General features: G+C 39.7%; 1 protein-coding gene and 1 long non-coding RNA gene across 5 annotated transcripts in view; both read right to left on the bottom strand.

Annotated features, from left to right (window-relative positions):
• Positions 1-643: 643 nt before the first annotated feature.
• LOC118964649 lies at positions 644-1,744 on the bottom strand. The gene is made up of 2 exons (XR_005051869.1): positions 1,034-1,744; positions 644-994 (listed from the first exon to the last, which is right to left on the bottom strand). It is a non-coding gene; the product is annotated as an uncharacterized LOC118964649 (long non-coding RNA).
• A 9,627-nt stretch (positions 1,745-11,371) lies between these two features.
• Positions 11,372-15,270, bottom strand: part of LOC110524620 (pre-B-cell leukemia transcription factor 1) — a 102,069-nt gene continuing 98,170 nt past the window's right edge. For all 4 annotated transcript variants that reach the window (XM_021604449.2, XM_021604451.2, XM_021604450.2 and 1 more), the window contains one exon: positions 11,372-15,085. In XM_021604449.2, coding sequence (XP_021460124.2) covers positions 14,993-15,085 — 93 coding nt within the window. In that variant the 3' untranslated portion in view covers positions 11,372-14,992. The remainder of the gene's footprint in view (positions 15,086-15,270) is intronic.

Raw genomic sequence — 15,270 nt, 5'->3', positions numbered from 1 at the left:
GCTAGGTGAAAATCTCATTGTGCACTTGAGCAAGGCACTTAGCCCTAATACCTCATGTAAGTCGCTCTGGATAAGAGTGTCTGCTAAATAACAAAAATGTAAACAAGTCTGCATTATGTCATGTCTTTCAGAAATGTATAATACAATTGTGGGGTTTTAGTGTCAGTCAGAAAAGGAATATATTTAAAACCTACTTCAACTGCTTCACCATGTCTCTCCAGTTGTGTACCCTAGTACTGCCTCCTATCCCTTCAACATGTTGTCTCTCCAGTCATCTGAACCCTAGTACTGCCTCCTATCCCTTCAACATGTTGTCTCTCCAGTCATCTGAACCCTAGTACTGCCTCCTATCCCTTCACCATGTTGTCTCTCCAGTCATCTGAACCCTAGTACTGCCTCCTATCCCTTCACCATGTTGTCTCTCCAGTCATCTGAACCCTAGTACTGCCTCCTATCCCTTCACCATGTTGTCTCTCCAGTCATTTTAACCCTAGCACTGCCTCTTACAGTATCCCTTCACCATGTCTCTCCCGTTGTGTACCCTAGTACTGCCTCCTATCCCTTCAACATGTTGTCTCTCCAGTCATTTGAACCCTAGTACTGCCTCCTATCCCTTCACCATGTTGTCTCTCCAGTCATCTGAACCCTAGTACTGCCTCCTATCCCTTCACCATGTTGTCTCTCCAGTCATCTGAACCCTAGTACTGCCTCCTATCCCTTCACCATGTTCTCTCCAGTCATCTGAACCCTAGTACTGCCTCCTATCCCTTCACCATGTTGTCTCTCCAGTCATCTGAACCCTAGTACTGCCTCCTATCCCTTCACCATGTTGTCTCTCCAGTCATTTGAACCCTAGTACTGCCTCCTGTTGTCTCTCTAGTCATCTGAACCCTAGTACTGCCTCCTATCCCTTCACCATGTTGTCTCTCCAGTCATCTGAACCCTAGTACTGCCTCCTATCCCTTCACCATGTTGTCTCTCCAGTCATCTGAACCTTAGTACTGCCTCCTGTTGTCTCTCCAGTCATCTGAACCCTAGTACTGCCTCCTATCCCTTCACCATGTTGTCTCTCCAGTCATCTGAACCCTAGTACTGCCTCCTTTCCCTTCACCATGTTGTCTCTCCAGTCATCTGAACCCTAGCACTGCCTCTTACAGTATCCCTTCACCATTCCGGCCATTCTGAATAATGTAAGCCCGGTGAGAGTAATGCGGCTGGACATTGCACTGCCTGGCCTGATGTCAAAGTCGTTAAGGGAGGAAATGAGAAAGTTCATGCTGACGTGTTGGGGGCCTCTGTGCTCAGCCCCACTGTGGTCTGTCCACTCTAATCCCTATCCCACCTCCCGCTGGGCGGCCGGCACTACAGCACAGGGACAATGACCGCTGTGGCTGTCACACGATACGACACAGGTCGCTGGGTGACCTACATACACAATGTCCTCTGCCGGCCTGACGTCTCGCTGTGTCAGCCTCAATGCCCTGGTAAGAAAGGAGAGTCTGCTGAGACAGCTAGAAGATGCACAGGGTCAGACTTTCTATAGATGTCTTATAAACAGTGGACTATAGGCAGATGGACATTGTGTCCATTTGGCCTAACTGAGAGAGACTCCTGAACAGGCTGTTACTGCCTTGTTTTGACCCTACTGCAGCTCCCTCTATGTGAAAGAAATTTAGGGCTACAACTCTTTATACAATAAAAATCAATGTTTCCCGGAGATGTGAGTCCCTTGTTAAATTACATATTTTGTACTATCCCATTTTTTGTTTGTCCCAGTAGAGCATGAGAAGCGTTGCGATAATGAAGTGGGTTTGAGGGTTGGGCTGACCTCTACCCACATTCAATTAGCACGTACTGGAGGATAATATGTGTAAAGATGAATTCTCCTGTTAAATATTTCAGTAATAATGTGTACGGAGCATTTGTCACAAGATTAATTGCGTGGTGCACCAGAAGTGCCTTCGTGTGGAAAATTAGCCATGAAATGGTCGTGGTGAATTTAGATAGAGGGTGCATTGTTCTTGTCATTCTCCTATTGATTGTTTTTTAGATTCATAATTTGCTCTTGTTTCCTCAATCACATCCTTAATCTGATTCGGATTTTCCTCCAATAATTGATTCTTATCTTTTAATGATAGGGTGAAATCTGCAATTTCCATTTAAGAGTAAGTGTTTAATATTTTCTAGGATGCAATGAGCTTCAGGATGTCATTGAATGTCACCTAACATAAAGCCATTATCTCTAGGTAGTGGCATGTAGCATAACGGTTAATAGTGTTGGAGCATCACCGGTCCGTTGTGCACTTGAGCAAGACAGTTCATCCTAATTGCTCCTGTAAAACGCTCTGGATAAGAGCGTCTACTAAATTACTAATATGTAAATGTTTGTGGCGTTGCTGGTGTGCCATCTTCCTTCGGATTAGTCTTCATAGACATGGTGTTGAACTTTGAACTGACCATGAGGGGTCAGCAGTGTTTCACAGCTGAGTCTTTTTTGTGACAATATTCCACAATCTACAGTAAATCCTTCGGTCTTTAGGATGCAAGTTCATGGTCCAAACATACACTGTTATATTTTAGAGATTTTTTGCCTTTTCTCTGACAATTATCATGATACTTACATATGTTACATGATAATTACACATTTCTTCTCCCTGAGATTTTTGGATGAATACTTAACGTGACAGCTTCCTCCATATCCATGATCCTCTCTGAAAATCCCATATTCCCCCTGAAAACACCTCTGTAGATACATTCATAAAAATGGCCTTTGTATGTAGCTAGCCCAGCAAGATATTCTCGCAATGCTCACTTGGTTCTGGCTTTGTCTGCGAGGTGATTGCAATGCCAGTATATCTATGTCCTTGATCATCTAGAGAGGAGAATGTTTAGCATTTCTCAGTTCGGTTTGGATTTATGTTCCAGAGAAGATTGATGGTTTTTCTTATGGGTTGGATTTGAATGTTGGCTTTGTAATAATTGATTTTGGCACAGTTTGAGGGAAATAGACTCTACATTCTTTGAAGAAGAGGATAAGGTCCATATCTGGCTCATTAAGAAAGCTTTGGGCTAGCATCATAAAGCAACGTTATAGCCTACAGTACAACATCAAACTCCCACACCAAAAAACAGGCCAGAAGTATAAGGTTTAAGTCACATGAAAGACCATGATGACACACTGATCTGTGAAATCTGATTAAAACGCTTACAAACATGTCTCCTTTATGAAACTTTGAGTACCAGAGGAATCAGAAGAATTTATTACAGATATGTGGGAGGCAAAGGAAAGGAAAGACAAGACGCAGGCATTCCTTTGAACAACAATTAGTGCCTTTGCCAAACTGAACAGTTTCCAAAAATGAAAACTGTAGACCTAAACCAATTTGAATATACAAAAACTTAGACCAGAGTTTAATCAATTTCAATCCAGTTGGAGTTGGAAGTTTACATACACTTAGGTTGGAGTCACAAAAGTTGTTTTTCAATCATTCCACAAATTTCTTGTTAACAAACTATAGTTTTGGCAAGTCGGTTAGGACATCTGACACAAGTAATTTTTCCAACAATTGTTTAAAGACAGATTATTTCACTTTTTCTCTGTATCACAATTCCAGTAGGTCAGAAGTTTAAATACACTGAATTGACTGTGCCTTTAAACAGCTTGGAAAATTCCAGAAAATTATGTCATGGCTTTAGAAGCTTCTGATAGGCTAGTTGACATACTTTGAGTCAATTGGAGGTGTACCAGTGGATGTATTTCAAGGCCTACCTTCAAACTCTTTGCTTGACATCATGGGAAAATCCAAAGAAATCAGCCAAGACCTCAGAAAAACAATTGTAGACCTCCACAAGTCTGGTCCATCCTTGGGAGCAATTTCCAAATGCCTGAAGGTACCGCGTTCATCTGTACAAACAATAGTATGCAAGTATAAACACCATGGGACCACACAGCCGTCATACCACTCAGGAAGGAGACACAGTCTGTCTCCTAGAGATGAATGTACTTTGGTGCGAAAAGTGCAAATCAATCCCAGAACAATAGCAAAGGACCTTGTGAACACACATACAAAAGTATATATATCCACAGTAAAACGAGTCCTATATCAACATAACCTGAAAGACCGCTCAGCAAGGAAGAAGCCACTGCTCCAAAACTGACATAAAAAAGCCAGACTATGGTTTGCAACTGCACATGGGAACAAAGATCATACTTTTTGGAGAAATGTCCTCTAGTCTGATGAAACAAAAATAGAACTGTTTTGCCATAATGACCATCTTAATGTTTAGAGGAAAAAGGGGGAGGCTTGCAAGCCGAAGAACACGATCCCAACCGTGAAGCACAGGGGTGGTAGCATCATGTTGTGTGGGTGCTTTGCTGCAGGAGGGACTAGTGCACTTCACAAAATAGATGGCATCATGAGGGAGGAAAATCATGTGGATATATTGAAGCAACATCTCAAGACATTAGTCAGGAAGTTAAAGCTTGGTCGCAAATGGGTCTTCCAAATGGACAATGACCCCAGGCATACTTCCAAAGTTTTGGCAAAATGGCTTAAGGACAGCAAAGTCAAGGTATTGGCGTGGCCATCACAAAGCCCTGACTGCAATCCTATAGAAAATGTGTGGGCAGAACTGAAAAAGCGTGTAAGGAGGCCTACAAACCTGACTCGGTAACACCAGCTTTGTCAGGAGGAATGGAACAAAATTCACCCAACTTATTGTGGGAAGCTTATGGAAGGCTACCCGAAACGCTTGACACAAGTTAAACAATTTATAGACAATGCCACCAAATACTAATTGAGTGTATGTAAACTTCTGACCCACCGGGAATGTGATGAAAGAAATAAAAGCTGAAATAAATCATTCTCTCTACTATTATTCTGACATTTCACATTCTTAAAATAAAGTGGTGATACTAACTGACCTAAAACAGGGAATTTTTACTAGGATTAAATGTCAGGAATTGTGAAAAACTGAGTTTAAATGTATTTGGCTAAGGTGTATGTAAACTTCTGACTTCAACTCATTCAGGAGGATAAAAAATAAAAAAACTATTTATTTCCTAAATTGACTGAATTAAAATTGCATTGACCCCAACCCTGGTCAACACTGCAGTATCTCCCTCACCATGATGTGTCCATCTCCAACTGCCCATCATCATATCAACTCCTTCCCAGCAGGACCCAGAGAGAGGCCCTTCCCTTACCGATCTCTTCTCCTAGAAGAGGCTCTATTATCTCCTGCCTTCCAGGACCACAACACTTCAGCACCACAGTCCCTGTAATCAGACCGCAGCCCCTCAGAGCCTGCCATGTCTCTGCTTCCTCAGCCATTCCCTCAGGCTTTCATTGCAGCCCTTCATACGGTGTATTGTATTCATACAGTGTATGTCAATTGTGCTGGCAGGCATTGGTTTTGTTAACACAATATGCACTCTGAATAACACTAACCTTGATATGAGGAGTGTGCATTGTTTATTGTTTTGCGATTGAGACAGTCAATGTGGGCATTGGCAAGGGATATTTGTGTGCATCTTGCATTATACTATGTTGGAAGTATTCAGACCCCTTTTCCACATTTTGTTACGTTACAGCATAATTCTGAAATGGATTCAATAGTTTTTTTCTCCTCTTCAATCTACACACAATACCACATAATGACAAAGCAAAACATTTTTGCCAATTTTACAGTTGACCGGGGCAGCTCTAGCAGGGCAGAAATTTGATGAACTAACTTGTTGGAAAGGTGGCATCCTATGATGGTGCCATGTTGAAAGTCACTGAGATCTTCAGAAAGGCCATTCTACTGCCAATGTTTGTCTATGGAGATTGCATGGCTGTATGCTTGATTTTATACACTTGTCAGCAATGGGTGTGGCTGAAATAGCCAAATCCACTAAATGAATGGGTGTCCACATACTTTTGTATATAGGATGTATGTGTTCTTGAGAGTCTCACCTTTCCACACAGGGGTCATATTAGTGTGTATCACAAAGTGTTCAGACGCTACAGACAGAAGTTGGCAGAGAGGTTGTATCGACTTCAGAGGACACCATCGTGTTCATGAGAGTCTCCTCTTTCCAGAGAGGGGTCATAATAATTTGTAGTCCAAACCTTTCGGACACTACAGATGATTTAGTGAGAAGACAGATTTTCGAGATGTCTTGTGGTCTGACAATACAGAGCTCTAGCTCTGTCACCTTTCACTACAAGTGCAGAAATTTTTAGGCGGATGCGGTGGACATATCTCGAGTTTAAATTGACAGATTTTTATGGGGATTTTGTGTTATGCTAATTAATTTCCACGGGGTGCGGACATCGACCTTAGTGGGTGCCATGTTTTGTTAGAATTTTTTTAATAAAAAATCTACTAAAAGATACGATGTCTTTATTTTGTCCAGACGTATAAATACAAATGCAGAATTTCGACCAACTGTAAAAAATAAAACGTGTAAAAATGGACTGTTCAACTTTTTTTTAACCGCTCCTGATACAATTCCTATTTTAAGACGCTTGATATGGTCCTCTCTTGCTTAATTTTCATGATCTGAAAAGCCAAAATTATCCTTGCTCAGCACTCATAATCTTGGATACGTTGTAAATATGGTCCCAGAAGTACTCTGTATATGAAGAGGATGGTGAATAACCCAGTTACCAGGCTAAAGGCTAAAAAGGAATCCTGGAATTCCTTATTGACCATACTGCCATGGCTACATATATATAAAATAAAAATATATGCAAGAAAGCTTCCCTGGTGGCGCAGAGGATAAAAGACCTGGCTTGGGACCCAAACATTGCAAATTATAAACCCCACATGTGCAGACTGTCAACATATGAAGCATAAAATACAGTATATGGTTGTGTTTGTGTGAGTAAATGCTGTTCAAATGTCCTATAAATGAAAGTAAAATGGCATGTGTCTCGAAATCACCTACAATGCAGTCCTCAAATAAGAATTGCCATTAAATCTGGAGAGAAATAATGGGGATGTATTCCAATCTGCTTTAATTTGCTATGCTGAGAATGTTATGGTGATATTAGGTGAAACTTAAATATATATATATATTTTTAAATGTTCTGAAGACCTCCAAGACAAGGTAAAATGTATACTGCGTGAACATCAATGGAATGTTATGTTAAACCTAAAACAAATAAGCTACGTAATTGAACATCATAAAAACTTACTTATTTCATTCTTACAAAATTAAAGAAATGTTCGGTGCAACTTAAGCATTGCATAAATGCCATCACAACTGAGCATATTTTGTGTTTTGGGAACCTATCTCTTCTAATGTACCCACACTGTTCCCACAACCTAATAGCATGTTCTGGTATCCTTTAAATATATTTGAATGGCTCTTCTGTAAACATTCTTGCAACATAAAAGGAATGTTTTGTGCACACTGATACAAACATTATTTGAATGTCAGCACAACTGGACAGTTTCTGTGTTTTGCCAAAATATTTATTGTCATGTCCCCACAATGTTACCAAAACCTAATTAAACATTCTGGAAACCTTTAAAGAACAGTGTTCTGGGAACATTCCTGTAACATCAGGTGAATGTTTTTTGCACTCTAAAAGGAACATTGTGGAATCATTCGCACAACTGGACAGTTTTTGTGTTTTGGGAACATCTTTTGTGATGTCACCACAATGTTATCACCAGACTGAGGCTCGTCACAATATCAGCTCTCTTGGTGTTGGTATGGAACATGTTTAGAGTCCTAGGTGGTGTGGAAATACTGATAATCTATTAGTGAGAAGAGAATTGCATTGGAATTACCGTTTGTCTGCCATGTCTCCTAAAGGTCTGAATCAAGAGTTTGATATCAAACCATTTCTTACATGAATATGTTACGTTTATTTGCCTTGCCATCCAGGTCTCCACTTGGTGATTTTGTACGTATGTATTAGATTTTCTGTAGCTGCTCATTGATATGAAATTATTAGAGGTTTTTGAAGTAGGTCACTGTAATTATGTCTACGGCCACCGTGAATCCTGCACGTAATGGTCAAATGGGTGGGTATTCCAACACTTTTCAAGGTAATCTTTTTTATTTGATTATTTTTAATGTTACCTAGTTTTGTATGTATATAATCCTTTATGATGATATGTACATCTGTGGTTAATTATGATTGACTATTCACAAAAGTGAATTGAATTGTTTCCACACCCACCATGGGTCATGTGCATAATGGTCATGTGAGGTGAAATGTGTATATTTCAGTCTGTTTGACCTGATTTTAGTCTGTTTGACCTGACGGATGATTCGGATCAAAACGTTGTCTGTAAAGCGGTGAATTGGGAGCTTAAACAGCCTTCCTGTTCCTCACCAGACTGTTCCCACAACATAATGAAACATTCTGTGAACCTTTAAAGAACAGACAAAATGTCTTGCTGGAATGTTCTTGCAACAACAATCAAATGTTTTATACAAACATTCTATAAGTTTTTGTGTTATGAGAACATTGGCCGCGACCTAACGAATGTTCTGGGAACTTTCACAGAACCAATTTTGGTTTGCTGGGAAAATATTACTGGCACATTGTGTTATTACATTACCTGTAAACCTAATGAGATTCTTTGGGGAATGTTCTGTGGTGGTTGTTAAAAATGTTGTGCACAACATTTTAGTGAATGTCAGGAGAACATTCCAAGGATATTTAATTTAAAACATTTTTGGAAAATTATTAATTCATAATTATTAATTTTGTTATCTCTGAATTGCTGGGATGGACCGTGAGGGATTCTAAATATTGGCCAGCAATTAACAGCAGACCTTTGATTTGCATTGTTCTTCTTCCTAACTTAATATGTTTCCCAGACACCAGTCCCTTGGCTGCTGACCTTCCAGAAAAACAGCCAATATGACGGAAACAGTTTGTGTTTGAGAAGGAATTTATTCATGAAGTGCAGCTGGTAATAGCAGTATATACAGTATTGACAGAACTAGAGAAATGACATGCTTTTTACACTATATGTCCCTTCAGTTTGCCCATGATACCCGAACAAGCGTCTGCCACCTCAAAACCAAGTGATCTTCAAGGGGATTACGCTACTGAATATTTACAAGAAGTGTTACTCTTACTAGAATAAAGAATATTGATAAGAAATTGTAAAGGCACCCACCATATACCACCCACCACTGCGACCTGCTCTAGTCGGCTGGCCCTCGCTACATATTCATCGCCAGACCCACTGGCTCCAGGTCGTCTATAAGTCTATGCCAGGTAAAGCTCCACCTCATCTCAGTTCACTGGTCACGATAACAACACCCACCTGTAGCACACGTTCCAGCAGGTATATCTCACTGATCATCCCCAAAGCCAACACCTCATTTGGCTGCCTTTCCTTCCAGTTCTCTGCTGCCAGTGACTGGAACGAATTGCAAAAATCGCTGAAGTCGGAGACTTTTATTTCCCTCACCAACTTTAAACATCAACTATCTGAGCAGCTAACCGATCGCTGCAGCTGTACATAGTCCATCTGTAAATAGCCCACTCAATCTACCTACCTCATCCCCATACTGTTTTTATTTTATTTACTTTTCTGCTCTTTTGCACACCAGTATCTCTACTTGCACATCATCATCTGCTCATTTATCACTCCAGTGTTAATCTGCTAAATTGTAATTATTCGCTCCTATGGCCTATTTATTGCCTACCTCCTCATGCCTTTTGCACACACTGTATATAGACTTTCTTTTTTCTACTGTGTCATTGACTTGTTTGTGTTATTAGCTCGTTTATTGTTTACTCCATGTGTAACTCTGTGTTGTTGTCTGTGTCACACTGCTTTGCTTTATCTTGGCCAGGTCGCAGTTGCAAATGAGAACTTGTTCTCAACTAGCCTACCTGGTTAAATAAAGGTGAAATAAAACATAAAAAAGCCCAGTGGTTAGACCGTTGGGTCAGTAACTGAAAGATTACTAGATCGAATCCCTGAGCTGACAAGGTAAAAATATGTTGTTCTGCCCCTGAACAAGGCAGTTAACCCACTGTTCCTAGGCCGTCATTGTAAATAAGAATTTGTTCTTAACTGACTTGCCCAGTTAAATAAAGGAAAATGTAAAAACATATATGGATCGCTTAGTACAGGTGTAAACCATTAACCAGGCTATTTGCTCATGATTCAATAGAAAGAGCAACCGATTTGCTACTCAGTATGGGATTTATGCCTTTTCAAGAGGTTGCTGAGAACCTACAGTAATTACTTAAACTCACAATGCCTTTTAGGTTTGTAAAGCCATGGTGAATATATTAAAGCATACAGTACACGTCCAACAGTTCCTCTCTTTCATGCTGCTAACAGAGCCTAACAAGAAACCCTTTGATAGAAGCAAGGAGACATCCACATGTAATTATATTTGATCATGTTTGCATATGTCACTCCCACAGTCTCTGTCACGCTCTGCGATTTGGCTGCTCTCTCTGATCCTTTTGGAGACCCTTCCTAGCTCCTAATCCAAAAGTTGATTTCAACCCCTTTTCTCTCTCTTTCCTTTTTTCAGTATGTAGAAGAAGAAACAGATGCATTGGAAGAGTAGAATCAGACATCCTGTCTCATTTATCTGGAAGAGAGAGATAAGTGAGCACCCCGCCTCTCTCAGGGAACGCACATTAACCGTGCCTTGAAGGCTCCCTCTGCTATGTGTGGAGGGGGAGAGAAGGGAGCGGGGGAAGGGAGCGAGTGTCTGTCTGCTGGCCGTAAGCACACCGATTTTAAGAAAACTCACTTAGAAAACTGAGAAAATGTCCCCATCGCATGCTCTCTAGCTCACCCCAGCTCTGACTCTATGTCAATAGTGAGAAAATGTCCCCATCGCATGCTCTCTAGCTCACCCCAGCTCTGACTCTATGTCAATAGTGAGAAAATGTCCCCATCGCATGCTCTCTAGCTCACCCCAGCTCTGACTCTATGTCAATAGTGAGAAAATGTCCCCATCGCATGCTCTCTAGCTCACCCCAGCTCTGACTCTATATCAATAGTGAGAAAATGCCTGATGCTTTACCATGTTTTTTAAGTATGATGTGCGATGCTATCCAGAGGTGAAGGACTGACAAGTCTGAGACGTGTAAACTTGTGTCCGACAGTAACTGATGACCCTGACCCTGTTACTGAAGTCTGGAGGAGATACTACACAAAAACATAATAAAAAGACAGTTAACTTTTTTCTTGGCATGTCTTACATGTCTAAAATCAACAATCCTTGATTTGTTTCTCGGTCCACTGCCGCCCCACTACTTGGTTTTGCTATAAAGCTGAGGGATGGGGCTGGATAAATTAATTAAGGATTGTGCCTTTAATGTATGGACATCTTCATAGTATCTGTGTGACAAGGAAAATCAATGAGGACAATACAAAAGTATGCAGCAAAAGAAACAATTTATTTGGAATATGCATTACTAGTACAAAGAAAGAGACCATAAAAACTACACCTTGTTAGCTATTTTTTTCTCCACAGAAAAACGGGTTTAAATAGGAATTAAAAAGACAATAGTTTTGCGGTTTCCATTTTTATACCTTCTTTACATTTGTAGAGATCTTAAAAGTTCAAACCTGTCAAGTAAAAGGCTCCACGATTTCACTCTGAAATCTTTATAAAAAAATAAGTAACATTCAAAAACACTGCAGTACGGTATTTTATTAAAGAACAAAATACATGCAACAAAGAAAACGTTTTATGTTGACAAATTTTACAGTTTCTTACTTCTTTTTATAGTAATTTTTTCCTTTTATATTCAAAAACTTAAAGCATCATTACATGACGCTTTCAATAATACGGTGATATTGGACAGGCAATGTGAAAAGTAGAGTAACGTTTTTTTTAGGGGCACTGCATCACAAAAGCTATTGTTCTGCTTGGCCACATGGCTAAAATGATCAACAACTAAAAACAAACATCTGGATGGAAAGGCCAGGGAACACCACTCCAACATAGTCCACTCATAGGGCACACATGTTGTCTGTCAACTGAAAAAATATTCTGCTTCACTCATAGTACACATCCACGTCTTCAAAAATGATATCAAATATAAAATGTACTGTTTCTGAAAGAAGGACTATGGTGGATTCAGCTGTGTGGTATTGTAGTTACATTGTATAATGTATATCTGTTACCATGGTATACGGATTTGGTTGGACACTAACCTTTCACATCACCCTTAATTAACAGACAGTAAACATTTTAGAAGCAAGCTTGTGTGTATCTTAAAAGCAAGCTTGTTTGTCAATGCTTTAGATTGAAAGTACAAAATGAACTGTGTGTGGATTATATCTGTAATGTGAGAGGAACTCTTTCCTACTATCTGTCTGTGTCTGTCAAACATGACTTTTTCATTTAATTTAACCTTTATTTAACTAGGCAAGTCAGTAAAGAACAAATTCTTATTTACAATGACGGCCTACTGTAGCTGCTTTGTTTTAAAATGGATACTGTCCACATCTACTTATACTCTATAGAGCAATCTTTAGCAAATTCACATTATGCTAGCAAGAAAATAAAATGTAACGTACTGTAAATCCTGTAACCACACAAAATAAAAGCAAAACGATAAAGAAAAAAATTATGATGCAAGTTATTCACAACATGAGGACATAAAAATATATCCCAACATCTTCTGTATCTGTCTGTGTGCTATCAGGGTTAGTCTTTTCCATGTCATATCTATAAACAAACACTAGTGTATTTTTGGTTTTGTAGTACAGAGAGAGTACCTGAACATTTCTATGAGATGAATACTTCAGATAATACACCATTATACAAAACAAACAAAGCTAAATTGGTTAAGCTGAATCCAATCTATAGAGCTGAAGCTGCTGCAGTTATTTTTTGGTATCAAGGGAATGGTAGGGTGGATATGTTGAATTGCACAAGAAGGCAATGTGTAATTGTGTGTAAGCAAAAACTGTAGCTACAACAAAATGAATAAATCTAATATCACATTTTGGATTTTTTTGCGTAATTTAGACTCAAGTCAAATGCTAGGAGAAAGCTGTAATATAAGAGTGAGTAGAGACCAACCTTGATAACCAAAATGTAAAAACAGAATGATATGACGGATGTTCAAACTCAGTGACAATAATTAATGGACAGAAATAAACGATTGAAAAACAAATGGGGGGAAAATGAAACAAATTAGCACCAATAACATGAAATTATGAGGGAAAAGAGTAACTTTGAAAAAGATTTCAGAATTGTGTTTAGTTGTGTATTCCATGACTACCACCTGGTTACACAACATCAGAATGAACATTTACATTAAAATGCCTTTTTTGCCCTTACACAAGTGGTTTTGGTTACCAGCAGTATTTGGCTATTTTGACAACACTGATGTACAGTGATAATGGTAGTGTATGTATGTATGTATGTATGTATGTATGTATGTATGTATGTATGTATGTATGTATGTATGTGTGTGTGTGTGTGTGTGTGTGTGTGTGTGTGTGTGTGTGTGTGTGTGTGTGTGTGTGTGTGTGTGTGTGTGTGTGTGTGTGTGTGTGTGTGTGTGTGTGTGTGTGTGTGTAAGTATGTATGTATGTGTATGTACACACACCGTATGTTCAAAATATGAAAATGATACAAGCATATTATGAATGTGTGTTCTCTGTACTGTGTTCTTCTCTTTGACAAATACATATGTTACCCTTCATAGGGTAATCACTGGAAGTGACTGTGCTTAAAGACATTATATTGGCTTATTTTAATTGATGCTAATGTACTCACTGATTAAGTGTTCCGGATACATTTTTTAAACTGATACTCAGTCCACACTACAAACAATATGTGCAGGAAATGCATTAGAATTCCAGTAGATAGAATCACCATGAAGTTAGAATCACCATGAAGTTAGAATCACCATGAAGCTAGAATCACCATGAAGCTATAAGCTTCTTGCTCTGTCTGTAGTGTGGACTGAGTATCAGTTTAAAAAATGTATCTGGAATCACCATGAAGCTGGAATCACCATGAAGCTGGAATCACCATGAAGCTAGAATCACCATGAAGCTAGAATCACCATGATCCATTTCTTTATAACCTTCCAAACCATCCCTTCCATTAATTCTGGAGTATACCGTTACTCTTTTGTGTTTTGCTTATGCATTGTTGACCACTCATTCAGTATGAACAGAACACACGCCATTGTTGCACTAAAAATGTGTCATGTTTTATTGACCATTGTAGAAGCTGAAACAGAATGCCTAAAACGAGGAGGAGCATTTGAATCTCAAGGTTCTCCTTTCAAATCATCCCATTGTTAGCTACTAACAAGAAATGTTATTAAGCTACGGTGTGTGATGTGAATAGTCAGATGGATATGTATTTTTCCACAAGCACAATGTCATATTATAAAAATTCCCCTCCTGTGTTGAACTTTGGCACTATGGACAAAACAAATGTTGGGAATTAAGTAATTATATAGGGTAAAACTAGTCACAAAGGCAAAACTGTCCTCAAAACAAGCCTTGAGACAGGACAAGGGAGATTGGGAGCTACTGTCAATGTCAGTTATTACAAAGAAAAAAAAACTATGCTTTTTTAGAAGTTGTTGTTTTGTTGTTATTTTCAATAGAGGTAGTGAGAAAAGCATTTCAATCTACAAGATACGGGCAATACTGTGTATACGTGTTGTAAGTATTTGCCTACTGTGTTATGAGTCAGATCACACAGAGGCAACATGGATATCTGGTGAAGAAAACTGTACAGACAGACAGTGAATGAGGTCGTAGATAAATGGGAGAACAGAGCCCTACTCAGGCTACTGACTGACTGTGTCATAGTTGGTTGTAGAGACGGGACATAAGACACGAAGAACTGTCTGTGGTGGTGATGATGGCGTTTCATCCTGTAGTCCCCACCTGTAGAGAGAGGTCTCTTGCTCTGTGACCAGTCTAGTGATACCTCCCGTTCTGAAGGGGAGCTGACTGGGGGCTGGCTGATCGAAGGTGGAGGTCGGGGGTGTCTGGATGGTGGTGGAGGGTGGAGGGATCAGTTGGACGTGTCAGAGTGAACACTTCCAGGTCCTTCTGTGGGTGATGTCACTGATGAGGGGGTGGTTGCATCCTGCCAGCCTCCGTTTGCCTGAGAGAGACAAAAGAGACAGAAGGAGAGAGGAAAGATGAATACAGGCAAAGGACACAGGCATATACCCATAACATAGGTTTTCTCTGGCTACGGGTTAAGCAAGCAATGTGTCAAGAAGCAGTGCGGCTTGGCAGGATCGTGTTTCGGAGGACGCATGGCTCTCGACCTTTGCCTCTCCCGAG

This window comes from Oncorhynchus mykiss, chromosome 5, assembly GCF_013265735.2.
Source record: "Oncorhynchus mykiss isolate Arlee chromosome 5, USDA_OmykA_1.1, whole genome shotgun sequence".
Taxonomy (NCBI): Eukaryota; Metazoa; Chordata; class Actinopteri; order Salmoniformes; family Salmonidae; genus Oncorhynchus; species Oncorhynchus mykiss.
Note: the sequence above shows the minus strand (reverse complement) of the source record. Positions and strands in the feature narration are given on the sequence as shown.